Source organism: Nanorana parkeri, unplaced genomic scaffold, assembly GCF_000935625.1.
Source record: "Nanorana parkeri isolate BGI_ZX_2015 unplaced genomic scaffold, ASM93562v1 scaffold1797, whole genome shotgun sequence".
Classification (NCBI taxonomy): domain Eukaryota; kingdom Metazoa; phylum Chordata; class Amphibia; order Anura; family Dicroglossidae; genus Nanorana; species Nanorana parkeri.
Window position 1 is genome coordinate 33,908 of NW_017308065.1, and position 14,093 is coordinate 48,000.

At 43.4% G+C, this 14,093-nt stretch overlaps 1 protein-coding gene across 1 annotated transcript in view; it reads left to right on the forward strand.

The window, feature by feature from the left end:
• The window catches only part of LOC108799738 (protein CLEC16A-like), a gene marked incomplete at its 3' end in the record, with an annotated part of 284,697 nt that overhangs the window by 30,082 nt on the left and 240,522 nt on the right, over window positions 1–14,093 (forward strand). Inside the window, exons 6-7 of the mRNA XM_018571638.1 lie at window positions 1,714–1,888; window positions 4,901–4,954. Coding sequence (XP_018427140.1) covers window positions 1,714–1,888; window positions 4,901–4,954 — 229 coding nt within the window. The remainder of the gene's footprint in view (window positions 1–1,713; window positions 1,889–4,900; window positions 4,955–14,093) is intronic.

Consider the following 14,093-nt stretch of genomic DNA (forward strand, 5'->3'; position numbering starts at 1 on the left):
TTGAACCTTTCTGAGAGTTCCTTTGATGAGAGCACATATTTATTTTGTCATGTTCCAGAATTACTAGACTAGACAGACTGGCTTTTGCTAATTTTAGATTCATTCTTCCACCCTTGTGTTGGGTCAACAACTCTCTAATCTTAGACTTTACCTGGTACTGTACTAGATTTTAACATCCATACTGGCTCCTGGGGCATGCGCCTGTATGTACTGGGTTTTATAACTCACTCTAGCTCAGCTGGGTAATCAGAAGTTCAATAACAGTGGTAAGATGTATTTGACATACATAGAAACAGTGCAGGTACAGCACCACACCCCTATGTTATTCTATACAATTCATTAAACCATACATTTTGGTGCTGAGACTACATCACATAATATGTGTAAATATGTTGATTGTTGAATAAATAATACAATACTTTATATTGCCTCCTTGTTGAACCGAAACTAATCGGACTGGGCCATTAAGCAAAGCAAAGACAGGGAGACTTTATGGTGTTGTATTATTTATTCAGTAGATATTCAGTAGAATGCAATAATTTATTCAATTACTTATTTAATAGAAATATTGACAATGTTGTATGCATATAATGGGCCATGAAGATGTAGTGGGTCTATATAATACTATGTTTGATGTTTTTATAAATGTTTATTTTATGGTGAACCAATTTAATTAAAACAAATATATTTTTACACATATGTGATGTAGTCTCAGCACCTTTAAAAGCCTTAAATGTATAGTTTAATTGATTAATTACAAGACTTGTCTAGGTGATGCTCTATATAGAAACTGGAGTTACTACTCTCATATATGCTGTTGTGTCTGATCACTCTATGCTTCTGTCTATGAATATGTGTATCTAATGCTGCAGGAGTCATATAGCTAAATGTGTAGAAATGTCAGTGTGGCCCCTTGCACTGTCTTGGAAAGCTGCCAATTTTCTGACTTATATGTCACAAACGGGAATTTATCAAAACTGTAGCAGACAAAATCTGGATCAGCTGTCCATGACAACCAATCAGCTTCTCCCTTTCATTTTCAAAACTTAACTGAGCAAACTGAAGAGAGAAGCTGATTGGTTACTATGGGCAACTGCTCCAGATTTTGTCTGCTACAGTTCTGATAAATTCCCCTGTTTGTGCTCATGACTTTCACAGTTGTATAATACATCATCCTGAAGGACCAAGGTGGATGAATTAAAAGTAATTCATCCTATATCTCCTCACAGAGCAGTAATTGTCCCACTTTTGTTATGGCTGAAAACAACATGATAGCAGCTGGAATTCTTTAAAAGGAGAACTCTAGTTTATTGATGCACCATTCTGAAGAAATATTATATTCTATAATTTTCTGAATCTGTAGAAACTATTAGTCAAGCTGTAAACCACCTCCCTTCCACACATCCTAAGATGCTGGGTGAGATTTACAAAATATACACATCCAAATCTGCTGCATGCAAGGTGTTTTTCCAAACTCATTTAAACTCAATGAGCTTGTGAGAACAGGGCCTCTTGGTTTAAATAGATCTTGTAAAGTACTACGTTTATGTCCAGATCCAAACACAGAAAACTGGTTAGAACAATATTTGTTGTGAATTAGTTCTTAGCGGAAAATACGTATGTGCAGAATATTCCAGATATACAGTCTATCTGCATTGCCTGCTGCTTGACGGTATGATCAGCCTTCTAATTCTATTTTTACTTGCTTTGCAGACACAAGAACCGGGGAACGCTTAGTAATTTAGTGTCACAACATTTGGATCACCTAAACTATCTCAATGATATTCTGATTATTAACTGCGAATTCCTCAATGATGTTCTGACAGATCATTTGTTGAACAGATTGCTACTTCCACTATATGTCTACTCACTGGTTAATCAAGACCAGGTAAATAGAACCCTAAATTTTACTAAGAAAAAAAAAAGAGAGACCATTATTAGTTTCATATGTAGTGGTAGAAGGACTTCATCGCTAGTGATGAGCCATATTTTAAATGTATACTTTTAAGAAAGCCTTTCCATGTTCTATTTGTGTTTTTAGATCACTTTTTGCGGTCTTTTTATTTGGAAAAAAAAACCTGCAAAAGGATATAAAAAATAAATGCATTTTCTGTCCTTTTTCTTGGTTGCCCACCTCAATCTGCTCTTTTTTAAATCATATTTTATTTATAAAGTTTTAAAGGAACAAAATACCAAACGGAAAAAAAAACCAAAAGCTGCCAAAATGATATTTGTTTTAGCCTGCCAAGTTAAAAAATTATTGAAAAATACATACACGGAAAGGTTTCATTTCTTAACAGAATCATGTGAACAACAAGTAGCATTTGTAAATCTGACAAAGAATAGCAGTAGTGTATAATACTCTATCAGGGTTCACAGGCTTTCTACGGCTCTTGGAAGCCGCAGTGTTTTTATCCGCCCCTGCTCTCCCCTTGCCCATTCACAGAGTGCCTTGTATTTCATCAATGGTTCTGGGAATAGGCAAAAGGAGAGGGGCAAATAAACAACACTGTGGCTTCTGTGTATGAGAGCCACAGGGGCCAGAAGTATAGGGTGAGCTATACTACCCTGTTTCCCCTAAAATAAGACCTACCCCGAATGTAAGACCTAGCACTATTTTTCAAGATTCCTGTAATATAAGACCTACCCCGAAAATAAGACCTAGTTTGGTGGTAGCATGTGAGGGGAAACTTGAAGAGCAGGAGTGATAGTATCAGCCTGCAGGGACATACTGTATTAAGGGGATGACAGGGGACTACCTCCGGTCAGCGCAGTGATAGGGAGCACTCCAGTACCAAACTTCACCAACTACTGTCCCCGAAGGCACTGCTTAATGTAATGGTACTGTACTGTAATGTGTACCGGTAAATGGTACCGTACTTTACCGTGCTGTCCACTGTCTGATGTCCCCACTGCTGCACCGCTGATACCACTGCCCCTGATGGCAAAGGAAGCCGGCGCTGTAGAAAGCAAGGCTGTGGCGGCAGATCGAGCAGAGCCGCATTAGCTGATACTTCCTCTATAGCGCCGGTTACTGTGACAGGCGGAGTTATACCAGATAACTTTGGATTGTTGTACATTTTGTTGCACATTAAAAAATAAAAATAAGACATCCCCTGAAAATAAGACCTAGTGTGTTTTTGGGGGGCAAAAAAAATATAAGACAGTGTCTTATTTTCGGGGAAACACGGTATATGGCTGAATGTGTTAATTTACATGAATTCACTGCGGATACTGACACAGATTGGATTTGAAAACAGTGAGATTTTTTGTTTTGTTATGTTGGAGTTTTATCATTTCTTGCAACTCGACACATATGTGCCATCCATTTTTGGTATATTTTTCCCATACTGTTTTCTTTTTTTAGAGAATAGGACTATGTGGGTGTGGGGGCCTGGACGATATGAATCCTGTAAAATGGAGGTTATAGGCTGGAAACATTCCACTGAAAAGAGATACCTGTAAAATGGAGGTTATAGGCTTGAAACATTCCTCTGAAAAGAGATAACACTCCGCACATCCACCAACAATCCAAATATTTTGCAGCCTTTCACCTTTTGTATAACATTAGTTATACACACACACGTGCCCAAACCATTGACATTAAAATATTAACATGTTCTTAACTACCAGTAAAGGAGCTTTAAAACAAGCCCCCACTGACCTTTCTAGCCGCACATAGTGTAATGTAATTAATTCAGAAAAACAGACTCTTACAATACAAGTGATGACTGCTTGTATTTGGTGCTGGTTTAGACTACCATATAGCAATGTTATAGTCTAAACCAGCACCAAATCCATTTACTATATGAAGCACAAGCATCATAAAGTAAACAAATAACGTATTTTACTTTTCCTGACTGATCCAAATCCTCCATTTGCGTCTTGCATTCTCACTCTACCAGACACAGCAGCTCAAAGTCGGAGGGTTTTAGCAACAGAGTCAGTGCTGTCAGTCCAGAAAGCAGTTGGCAGGACTAGGTGTGGCCAGTGGCTGACTGAAAAGCTCCAGGCTTGTGAATCAGTAGTGACAATGCTAATAACCATACCTCCTGCAAAAAGGTGCATCCCACTGGAGTACAAGCAGGCAGAACTCACTTCAGAGTGGAAACTGTGCCCTGACTTCGGGAGCAGTGCAGCATTGTTGCCCACCATAACAGAAAACTGGATTATGTGGATTTCTGGCAAACTTTACAGGTATTTGTTGGACTTTGCATGGGGAAAACCTTAAATACATATGTACTTATAATAAAGTGCTGCAGCACATTTTATTTAAAGTGAGACCAAAGTTCTTTAAAGCAGGACTCCAGGCAAATTACTTTTTGTCTGTTCCTGTGAATTTAGACAAAATTGAAGTATATAAAATTGACATTGTATTATGAAATGTGATTTGACTATGCTCTTATTAAATCCAAACAGTTTTGTATTCTGTTGCAATACATATGCAGTATATGTTTTGGAATTAATTATGCTTTTTAACAAATAAAAAGTAAAAAAAAAAACCATTCCACCTTATTCCACCTTCCCTAATGACTCTAATGCAGAGAATATGTGGGGTAGCATCGCTGCACTCTGCATTGGTACTCTGCAGCTTGATTACAAATGTGACCGGCATGTTTCCACTTAGCAGGCACTGCGAAGATGTTTTGTTCTGACCCAGTTAGAAGCTGGTAGCTCCATAGGGACAAATTGCAGTCCAAGCACTATAGAGGAGAGGGCCCCAGGTGAAAAATTTACTGACTGATCTATGGATTTGTAGCTATCCCACTTGTACATTGTTTTTTGGGAATCTTTTGTACATCTAGTTGTGCAGACATCTTTTTACTCCATTCCTTGATGCAATGTATTTCTCTACAGTTCAAGTTTATTAAATCTAATGCCCTTGTGTTTTTAACTTTAGCCATCAGAACGTCCAAGGATAAGCCCTCAAGTGGCTCTGTACCTCTTATCACAGGTAAGTTTAATTGAAAATAGTTGATTGGAACAATAAGACCGCTTAGAGGACAACCATGTAAAAGCAAAAAGACCTGTAATTGCAGCATCCATGCATTTTTCACCCTTTTCCAATGTGGAACATTGGATTCTTGAACATCTAGGTCAGGGGTAGTGAGTTAAAATTCAAAGAGGTCTGGTGAATAAAATTATTGAGCCGAGGTCCAAATTACGATCCGGACAGAATGTACCACGGTTCGCCATTTAGGCTGCACTCACACCAGCTGCTAAAAAGTGTGCCGTGCTTGGTGTTAGTCCAAGGGCAGGAGTTTTTCCTTTCAACAGATTCTCTCTTTTCTGCAGTTAGGCCTGTACCAATGCTTGGCCCTTAGTACCCGTGAAAGACTTCTCTGACTCACAAGGGGTCCTTCCTTGTGGGATATCACCTTGGTTAAGTGGCCTTTCTTTCTTCCTAAGGTGGTCTCTAACTTTACCTTAAAGTGACTCATTAGGGATGTATGGGGGCTGCGATAGTTGGTCTCCTTCTAAAAATGCGATTTCCTGACTGTTTTTGACTTAAGTACTTTTGTAATTTTTATGCCATCCTGTGCCCAGCCCACACCTGTAGTGTGGCACAGTTATATCTAATTCTGCATACCTGGCTGTATATTATACATTAAAAAAATGTATAATATACAGCCAGGTATGCAGAAATAAATATAACTGTTCCACACTATATGCATTATGCACTACAGTGTTCTGGTCTGGACATGTGCTCTGCCTCATCCATTTCCCCCCACTATGGGGATACAAGGCTTAATTAGATAGAATAGCAAGCAGTAGTGCATTTTTTTAAAATGTATAAACCTAATTGCATTACAACAGGCAAATATAACTTTTGAGGTCATCCTGTGCCCAGCCCACACCTGTAGTGTGGCACAGTTATATATAATTCTGCATACCTGGCTGTATATTATACATGAAAAAATTTAATATACAGCCAGGTATGCAGAAATAAATATAACTGTTCCACACTATATGCAATGCATTATGCACTACAGTGTTCTGGTCTGGACATGTGCTCTGCCTCATCCATTTTCCCCACTAAGGGGATACAAGGCTTAGTTAGATAGAATAGCAAGCAGTAGTGCATTTTTTTTTTAAATGTATAAACCTAATTGCATTACAGCAGGCAAATATAACTTTTGAGGCCATCCTGTGCCCACCCCCCATCCTGTGCCCAGCCCCAGCAGTGCTGCTAACCTTCTCCGTCTGCTTCATCCACTCGTGCCACAGCCTAGTCATCTGTCCATGCTGGCCTCTTCTCACGCTGATTGGCCGATTGGATGATTGACAGGCTTCCCCGCCAATCAGGAGTGAGGACTGAGGAATTGAAGGTGGAGTCTGCTTTCGGCCGTTCGCCCGTGGAGAAGGAGTTCGCGGCCATCTTGCATGAATGCAGACGCGGTCCTGTGTGCGGCGGTCGAAGATAGCGGACACAGGTACTCGTTTTAGATATCAGAGCATTTGCACGAGTACGAGTACTCATGCAAATACTCGGTATCGCCGCCGATACCGATGCTTGTATCGGTGCATCCCTAGTTCTAACCCTTCTATACCACTATCCAAATATATAAAACATGCTGGACATGCACTTTTTGTAAACAACATTTTAGTAAAATTTTTGGATAAAGATGAAGGTGACGGTTTCAGGAGATTTTCAGAGTGGAAGATAACCAGCATGATATCTTGGATATTTTTAAAGCATACCTAGCATTGGAAATGTTTTTTTTTTTATGTTAAGTATGCTTACCAAGTAATGTGTAAGTGTAACACTTGCCAGTATTTTGTTACCTTTATTACCTTATCTGCTTGAAGCCGCCTCTCACTTTTTGAGCTGCAACAAAGTTACAGTGTGAATGATTACTGGGGGTGGGAGAGTGAGGACATACTTTTTCCTGCCTGGAGCCAAGTGATAACACCATTCTCCTAGATTCCCTCTCTCAAGCAGAAATTGATTGCCTTTTATAATAAAAGGTACAAGTTTGTTTCTGTATATTGTGACGTTTAAAATGAATTCATCCTGATTGCAAAATTATTGATAGCGCGGTAGAAAAAGTGAAAGATGCTCATGATCAATGATTGGTTTTCAGTGTTGTTTTAATTATATTTAGACTAAGCAAGATGTTGGGGGGCGTGGTCTGAAGATGGTGTTGAGCAGATGCTAGTTACTGGAGCTCTGCACCACCGGGCTGATTTTCTCAGCTTATGAAGCAGTATATCTCTCACCTACTCCCATGCCTAAGGGATGCAAACATCGGGACGGAGGTGGCACAGTGACACCAGCTGGCATTCACTGGTATTTGACACCCAGCCGCTCCTATACTCTGGCCCGCGCCATAGACCACAAGACCTGCACCGCCATGCCTTCTTCCGCCTGTAATGAGAGCGGGCCCTGGGACTTTCCAGCTTCTCCATGCCAGGACTCGACTTTTACTATGGTTCCCTGTACTGCCAACTCCTGGGCTACCAAATCCTGGGCTCCCTCTTCGTCGGCATCTGACTCCTCTCAAGCCTCGGCTGTGCCGGTTCTGGGTGGATGATGGTGATCTGCGTGAGATCATGCGCTCTATGGCTTCTCGACTGGATGGTATGACTAAACAGAGCATACTTTACAGTGGGAACTCACTGCTTTAAAAACAGAACTATCTCATGTGGAGGTCAGATTGAGGGATTTGAAGACTAATAAAGCCTCTACTGAGTCTTGTTTATCAACTTTGGAGAACTTTCATTCCCTGGCTTAGCAGTGTTTCACTAGTATCATTCTGCTCCCGGAGGTTAGTGAGAATAGGAGCAGAAGGAATAACCAGTGTATCATGGGTATTCCTGAGGCCTCTGGTGGACCAGAATTAGAACCTACAGTCCAGGCAATCTGTAACTATCTCTTGGGCAAGGAGCCTACGGTGGCATTGGATCTCGATTGAGTACACTGTGTGCCTCTCCTGCAAAATGTGTCCCTTTCAGCTCCTGGGGATGTGCTCTGCCGAGTGCATTTTTATGTTGTCAAAGAGGAAATCCTCTGCCATGTCTGACAAAAAGGCTGTTTTGAATTTGATGGGGCTCAAATACATGTTCTCCCTGACCTTTCCAGACAAACGTTACGTATGGGAGCAATGTTAAAGACTTTATTGGACCTTATCCATTCTGTTGGAGCGAGTTATAGATGGGGATTTCCCTTTCATCTCCTAATCCGGAGCAATTCTCAGAGCTTTTCCAGTTTTTGGAGGTGGACGCAGTGGCCGTACCGAATTGGCTGGATTTCTTTGAGGACTCTTCTTATCCCGCTCTACCTCCCCGCCCACAAAGAGGACAACGTCAGAGATCCAGACCCACAGCCTGTCCGGAGCGAGCTTCCCCTGGTTTAGCTTGCGAAAATTGATGTTCTTTTGCAAGTATAGCCTTTCATACGGGGAAGTGCTTCCTCCTGTGTGCTTGGATTGGGCTCCCGAGCTGTTTAACTTAACGTTGGGGTGCTGTATATTCCTTCCCACAGTAGCTGTGCATTGGATCTCTAGCGACTTTTCTGTGTTTGAACTGTGCTGTAGCTCTGTGGTCTACCATCTATAATCCTTGCTAGATCGATTCATTTTAGTAGGCTTCTATCATGCTAGTGCTTCACGGTGAGTCACCTCTATAGGGCTTACGCCTGTGATGTCTTCATTTTGGCTGATATATACTGTGCATTGTTTTTTTTTTCTCTTTTCATGCTCTGCTGTTTGCTTATTGTCCTGCATTTCGGGATTATCGGGGGCACAGTGTTCTTTATTTTTGCCCGTGACCCTGTTTTTCTTACCTTTTACCTCCGGTCTCCTTATCTATACCCACATGTTTCATGTTTTTCTCCTCTAGGAGTTGAGTAGTTTCATATTTAGATTTTCTTTTTTCACTCAGTGGTTGCAACTTCCCTATGTCATCTAATTTATTTCCTCCCACTTAGGTGGTGGCAGTGTGGAGAACTAATTCTTCCTTTATATTTTTGTAAGTTTTTTAGAGGAGGGGGAACTAGTCCCCTTTCTCGCTTAGTTACCTGCTTAAGGTACCTTTCTCCACCCCCCCCCCTTATTCCCCTCTCCCCCTTTTTTCTCTCTCTCTTTTTCTCTTTTCCTGTGGTCCTGTTGGGTGGGGGTGGTTCTCCCGCTGACCTGTCCTTAGTATGTCCTCATTGAAGTCGACCTCACATTAAGGGTCTTAATGTCCCCGAAAAACACTCCTGTTTACTGCATGACTTGGCTAGGCTGCATAGCCAGGTGGTCTTCCTACAAAAAACTAATTTTAAAAGGGACAGAATCCAAGGAAAGACGTTTTCCTTTTGCATACCATTCTGCATCTCCGGTTGCTAGGGTGAGGGGTCAGTATCCTGCTTTTCAGCTCGGTCCCATGGAAATTCACCTCCCAGATGACCATGGTCGCTTCCTTCTGGTTAAGGGAATGATTGAAGATACCTTAGTGATGTTTGTTAATGTTTATTTCCCGAATTGAGATCAGCTCCTCTTTCTTCAACACCTCATTCAGATAATTTTACTACATGCGAAGTGCTTCTTGATTATGGGTGGAGATTTTAACTTTTGAGTTTGATCCGCTTGTTGACATCTCTTGGGGATCCCCCCCTTCTCTTACCTCAACCGTTTAAAAGCTGAACTCCATCTTGCCCATTTAGTTGATGTTTGGTGCTATTGTTACCCGACGGAGAAGGGCTACACCGTTTATTCTCCTTCTCACTAAACTTATTCCCAAATTGATAACATTTTTATAGAGCATAAGGACCTCCCCAATCTCATCTCTGTGTCCATTGACCCAGATCTTCTTTCAGATCATGCCCTTATTCATCTCTCCTTAGACCTCCTCCATAGGGGCCATGAGATTGCTTCATGGCATCTAAATAAGGCTCTGCTTCAAGATCGGGATACTTTAAGAGGTCCCTAATGAGCACCTGTTCTTCTTCCTGACAAATGCTACTGATAATTTCTCCCTCTGTGGTGTGGGAGACCCAAAAATGTACAGTGAGGCGGTTGTTTATCAAACATGGTTCCCACCTCAAGTGTCACCCTTACCTTATGGAGGTTGTGCATAAGAAATGTGTGGCTTTAGTGGCTTTCTCGGAACTTCAGGAATTGTGGAAGTGGTTAGACTCTCTCTTATTTAGCCGTACTTCCGCGGTTTAGACAGGTTTTCTTTTAATATTCTAACAAACCGAGCAGAATGTTCACTAGAGCGTTGATGTCCTCGATCTAAAAACTTTCTTTCCCATATATCTTCCCTCTCTGGGGCACGGCTCTCTACCTCCCAGGAAATCGCGCAAGAATTCTTACGTTTTTATGGAGCCCTTTAAAATTGGTCTCCTGCCAATTTGGCCTCTCTTCCCTCCCAAACAACTTCCTTCAGAAGCGTTGTCTTCCCTGGAACATCCACTTACGGAGGGTGAATTTTTTGCTACTCTTTCTTCGGCTCAAACACAGAAATCAACTGGGCCAGATGGACTTACCCTTACTTACTATAAGACCTTCTAGGAGGTCTTGACTCCTTGGTTTCTCAAAACGTTCAATTCAATTACGGCAGGGCAGGCCTTACCGTTGTATGCTCTTAGAGCTCACATCCATGTCATCCGCAAGCCAGACAAGGATTTGACAAATTGGGCAAATTATCGGCCAATTCCCCTTTTTAAATGTGGATCTGAAATTATATTCCAAAATACTAGCTGACCGGTTTGTTATTCTACATACCTCACATAGTTCATCCCGACATGGTGGGCTTCATCCCCGGCAGGGAAGCCTGTGACAACACTACCAGAGACGTCAATCTGATCCACTCTGCCATGTTACTTTGTACTGATGTGGAGAAGGCCTTCGACCGGGTGGACTGGCAATTTCTGAGGTCGACGATGGCGTATCTTGGTTTGGGTACTAACATGCTAGCATGGATCAATGCTCTTTACTCTACCCCACAAGCTGCGATCCGCGTTAATGAAACTTGTTCGGACTATTTTGGTCTGTTTGATGGTACCCACCAAGTTTGCCCCCTTTTCCCCCTTGATTTTCTATTTAGCATTTAACATTTAGTTGTCTGCACAAAAAGTTGAGACCTTGAGGGTCTCTTATTCTTTTCAGTGGGCTCAGTCATTTTAAAAACATTTGCAAAGTCCCCCCTTCTACTGACAAAGATTTGGCTGGACCTTCAACACTGGCGAACCCTCACTCTGACCTGACTTGGCAGATGTAGTGCTTTTAAGATGACCATTCTACCTCAGGTACTGTATCTCATTCATCCTTTGCCAATAGTCATTCCAAGGCTGTTTTTTTCAGAGTGCCTGTTCTCTATTGTTGTGTTTTATCTGGGGTGATACTGTGCCTCAAACGCGCCTCTTCCTCCTTACCCTTCCTTAATCATCTGGGGGATAGGTTAACCTGATTTACAGTTATACTACCAGGCCCTCTATCTTTCTAGGGTCTTGAGCTTGTGTGTTCACTCTAACCCAAAACCTTGGGTGGCCCTGGTACAAATTTTTACCTCAGTTCCCCTTGCTGGACTATCGTGGCTTTCTTCTGCACATTCTAGGAATTTGTTATCCCACCCTATCATTGGCCCGACCCTTTGATGCCGATTGTGGGGGACCCTGACTTTCCTCCTGGCTTGGACAACAAACACCTCCGATGTCTCTGACCTTCTGGGAAATTCCGGTTGTCTCATTTTTTGACTCTGTCTGGATGGATGACCCTACTTGCAATTCAATCGATTGTCGACCCTCCCCTGGACTTTTGGTCATCCATCCAGCTAGCTTAGACACTTTTTGAAGGTTGTCCTGTGTAGTGTAGCCCTGTCCGGATCCCTTACCTCTTTTGATTCGCTTTGTCATGCAGGCTCTCCGGTTTCACATTTGTTATCTATGCTTGACAAATTACTTATTTCTTCACAGGACTTTAGCCCCTTTTGCAGTGCAGGAACAAAATTTTAAATTCCTCAGTAGATGGTACAGATTTCTGGTCCTTCTGCACAGGATTTTTTCCCTCTGTATCCCATCTTTGGCCAATTTTTTGGAGCTGCCCGCTTTTGCGTTCCCTTTGGGAAGGTGTGCGACAGCGGATTCGTCAACTCACTGGAGTCAATTTGGGTCAGCACCCCTTGGAATACTTGCTTAAAGGAGAACTATGAGGGGAGTGCTTTTCACTCACCTCATAGTTCTAGCTGACCTGTGACAATGAGACTGTCACAGGTCGGCTCAGTAGATCGGGAGGTTACATAGTTACATAGTATTTGGGGTTAAATAAACACATACGTCCATCAAGTCCAACCCATATAGGTCCACGCATCATCTCATTCTTAGGGATACTGGTATCCCTGGATATTACGGCCCCTCAAGAAATTGTCGAAACGTTTCTTGAACAAATCTACACTCTTGGCTGAAATCACTGCCGATGGCAGTAAGTTCCGGACCTTAACCGCTCTTATTGTAAAGAACCCTCTTCGCCCATTGTGCTGGAATTTTTTCTCCACCAACTTTAGGTGGTGGCCTCTAGTCTTTGTAATGGAGTTAATCTCAAACAGTTTGTTGCCAATGTTGCTGTCACCATTAAACATCTTGTACATAATACAATTTATACCATTCCCCAGGCAGGCCATGCGGCCCTGGGGATTTCCCATTAGGGAATGAAGCAATGGCCGCCAGTATCTCAGAAATCGACACATCCGCATCCAGACCGCCACTGTCCACCACATCCAAAGCCGGCAAGGATAAGCCCCCCAGGAGTCCCTCCAGGCGCTCCGAATCATACGTTGGGATCCTAGAATATAAATGTTGGTAATACCTCTGAAACTCCTGGAGTATGTCTCGAGGCTCCGTAACTCGATTACCCCCCTCCCCCATAATACATGGAATAGATGTTTGAGTTCTCTGATCCGCCACCAGGAGGGCCAAAAGTCTACCATTCTTGTCACCCCGTTCAAAGAGTGATTCACGGAGTTCCCGCAAGGAGCATCTGGTCATCTCCACATGATGTAAATGGAGGGCTCTGCGTGCCACTCTCAGTGCCTCCAGAGAATACTCTCCCGGGGAATCCGCGAAAGCCGCCGCACACCCAGACTCCACTCTCTGCAACTCCTCCAATGTAGCGTTGAACTTATTGAACATATTCCCCCCTCACATTAGCTTTAAAGGCATCCCACACCACACTAGGGGATGCCGTACCCTCATTCACCTTCCAGTACCCATCCATAGCGGGGACAATATGGGCCGAAACCGCTTCCACGCTTAGCCAAGTCGGTGACAGCCTCCAACACCCAGAGCCCCTCGGACCGGGGAGCAACAAGGAAATCGAGATGGTATTGCCCTGCCGGTGGGCACCCGGTGCGCCTGTTCCACCACGAATGTAGGGGGCAATGTGTCAAGCGCCAGAACTTTTTTAAACAGGGTTTCAGCAAAGTGTACCGCATCCGTTCCCTCTTCCCCCTCTGGTATTCCAATAATGCGCACATTATTTCTCCTCATGCGGTTCTCCGCGTCATCCACCTTTGCAGCAAGTACACGCACTGTATGTTGCAAATCAGTAATCGCAGCAGTATGGCCCTGCACCGTGTCCTCCACCTGCGACACCCTCGTTTCTGCCGTGGTTAAGCGTGAACGAATTTTGTCTAAGTCATGGCGTATCAGGGTGCATTCAGCAGCCAGGTGGTCTATTTTGGCAGTGAGAGTGACCTGGCGCCCCTCAATCGCAGCCAGGATAGCAGATGTCCCCGCAGCTCCTGGGGTATGTGGCTCAGGCTCCCCAGTAGTAGGTGTACGTGATGGCCCTTCACTCACCCCCTCCACGTTATCCCCATCCATGTTGAGCAGCGGCAGGAGAGGCCCAGGGACAAGCACAGGGGAGTTCAAGATGGGCCTTTCCCCCACCTGAGCCCTTCGTTTTCCGGGTGGATCGTCTCAGCGCTGCGGCACGTCTGCGGGAGCTGGCGGACATAGATCATCGCTCAGGTGAGTCCAGCACAGCGTGAGGGACCTGGACCGGTCAAATGGTGCGGTAGGCAGGAGATAGTTCAGGATTTCCCGAGCGGAGGCAGCGGAGCTTCACCCGACACGTGCGCTCCCTCTCACATCGCGGCCACGCCCCCCT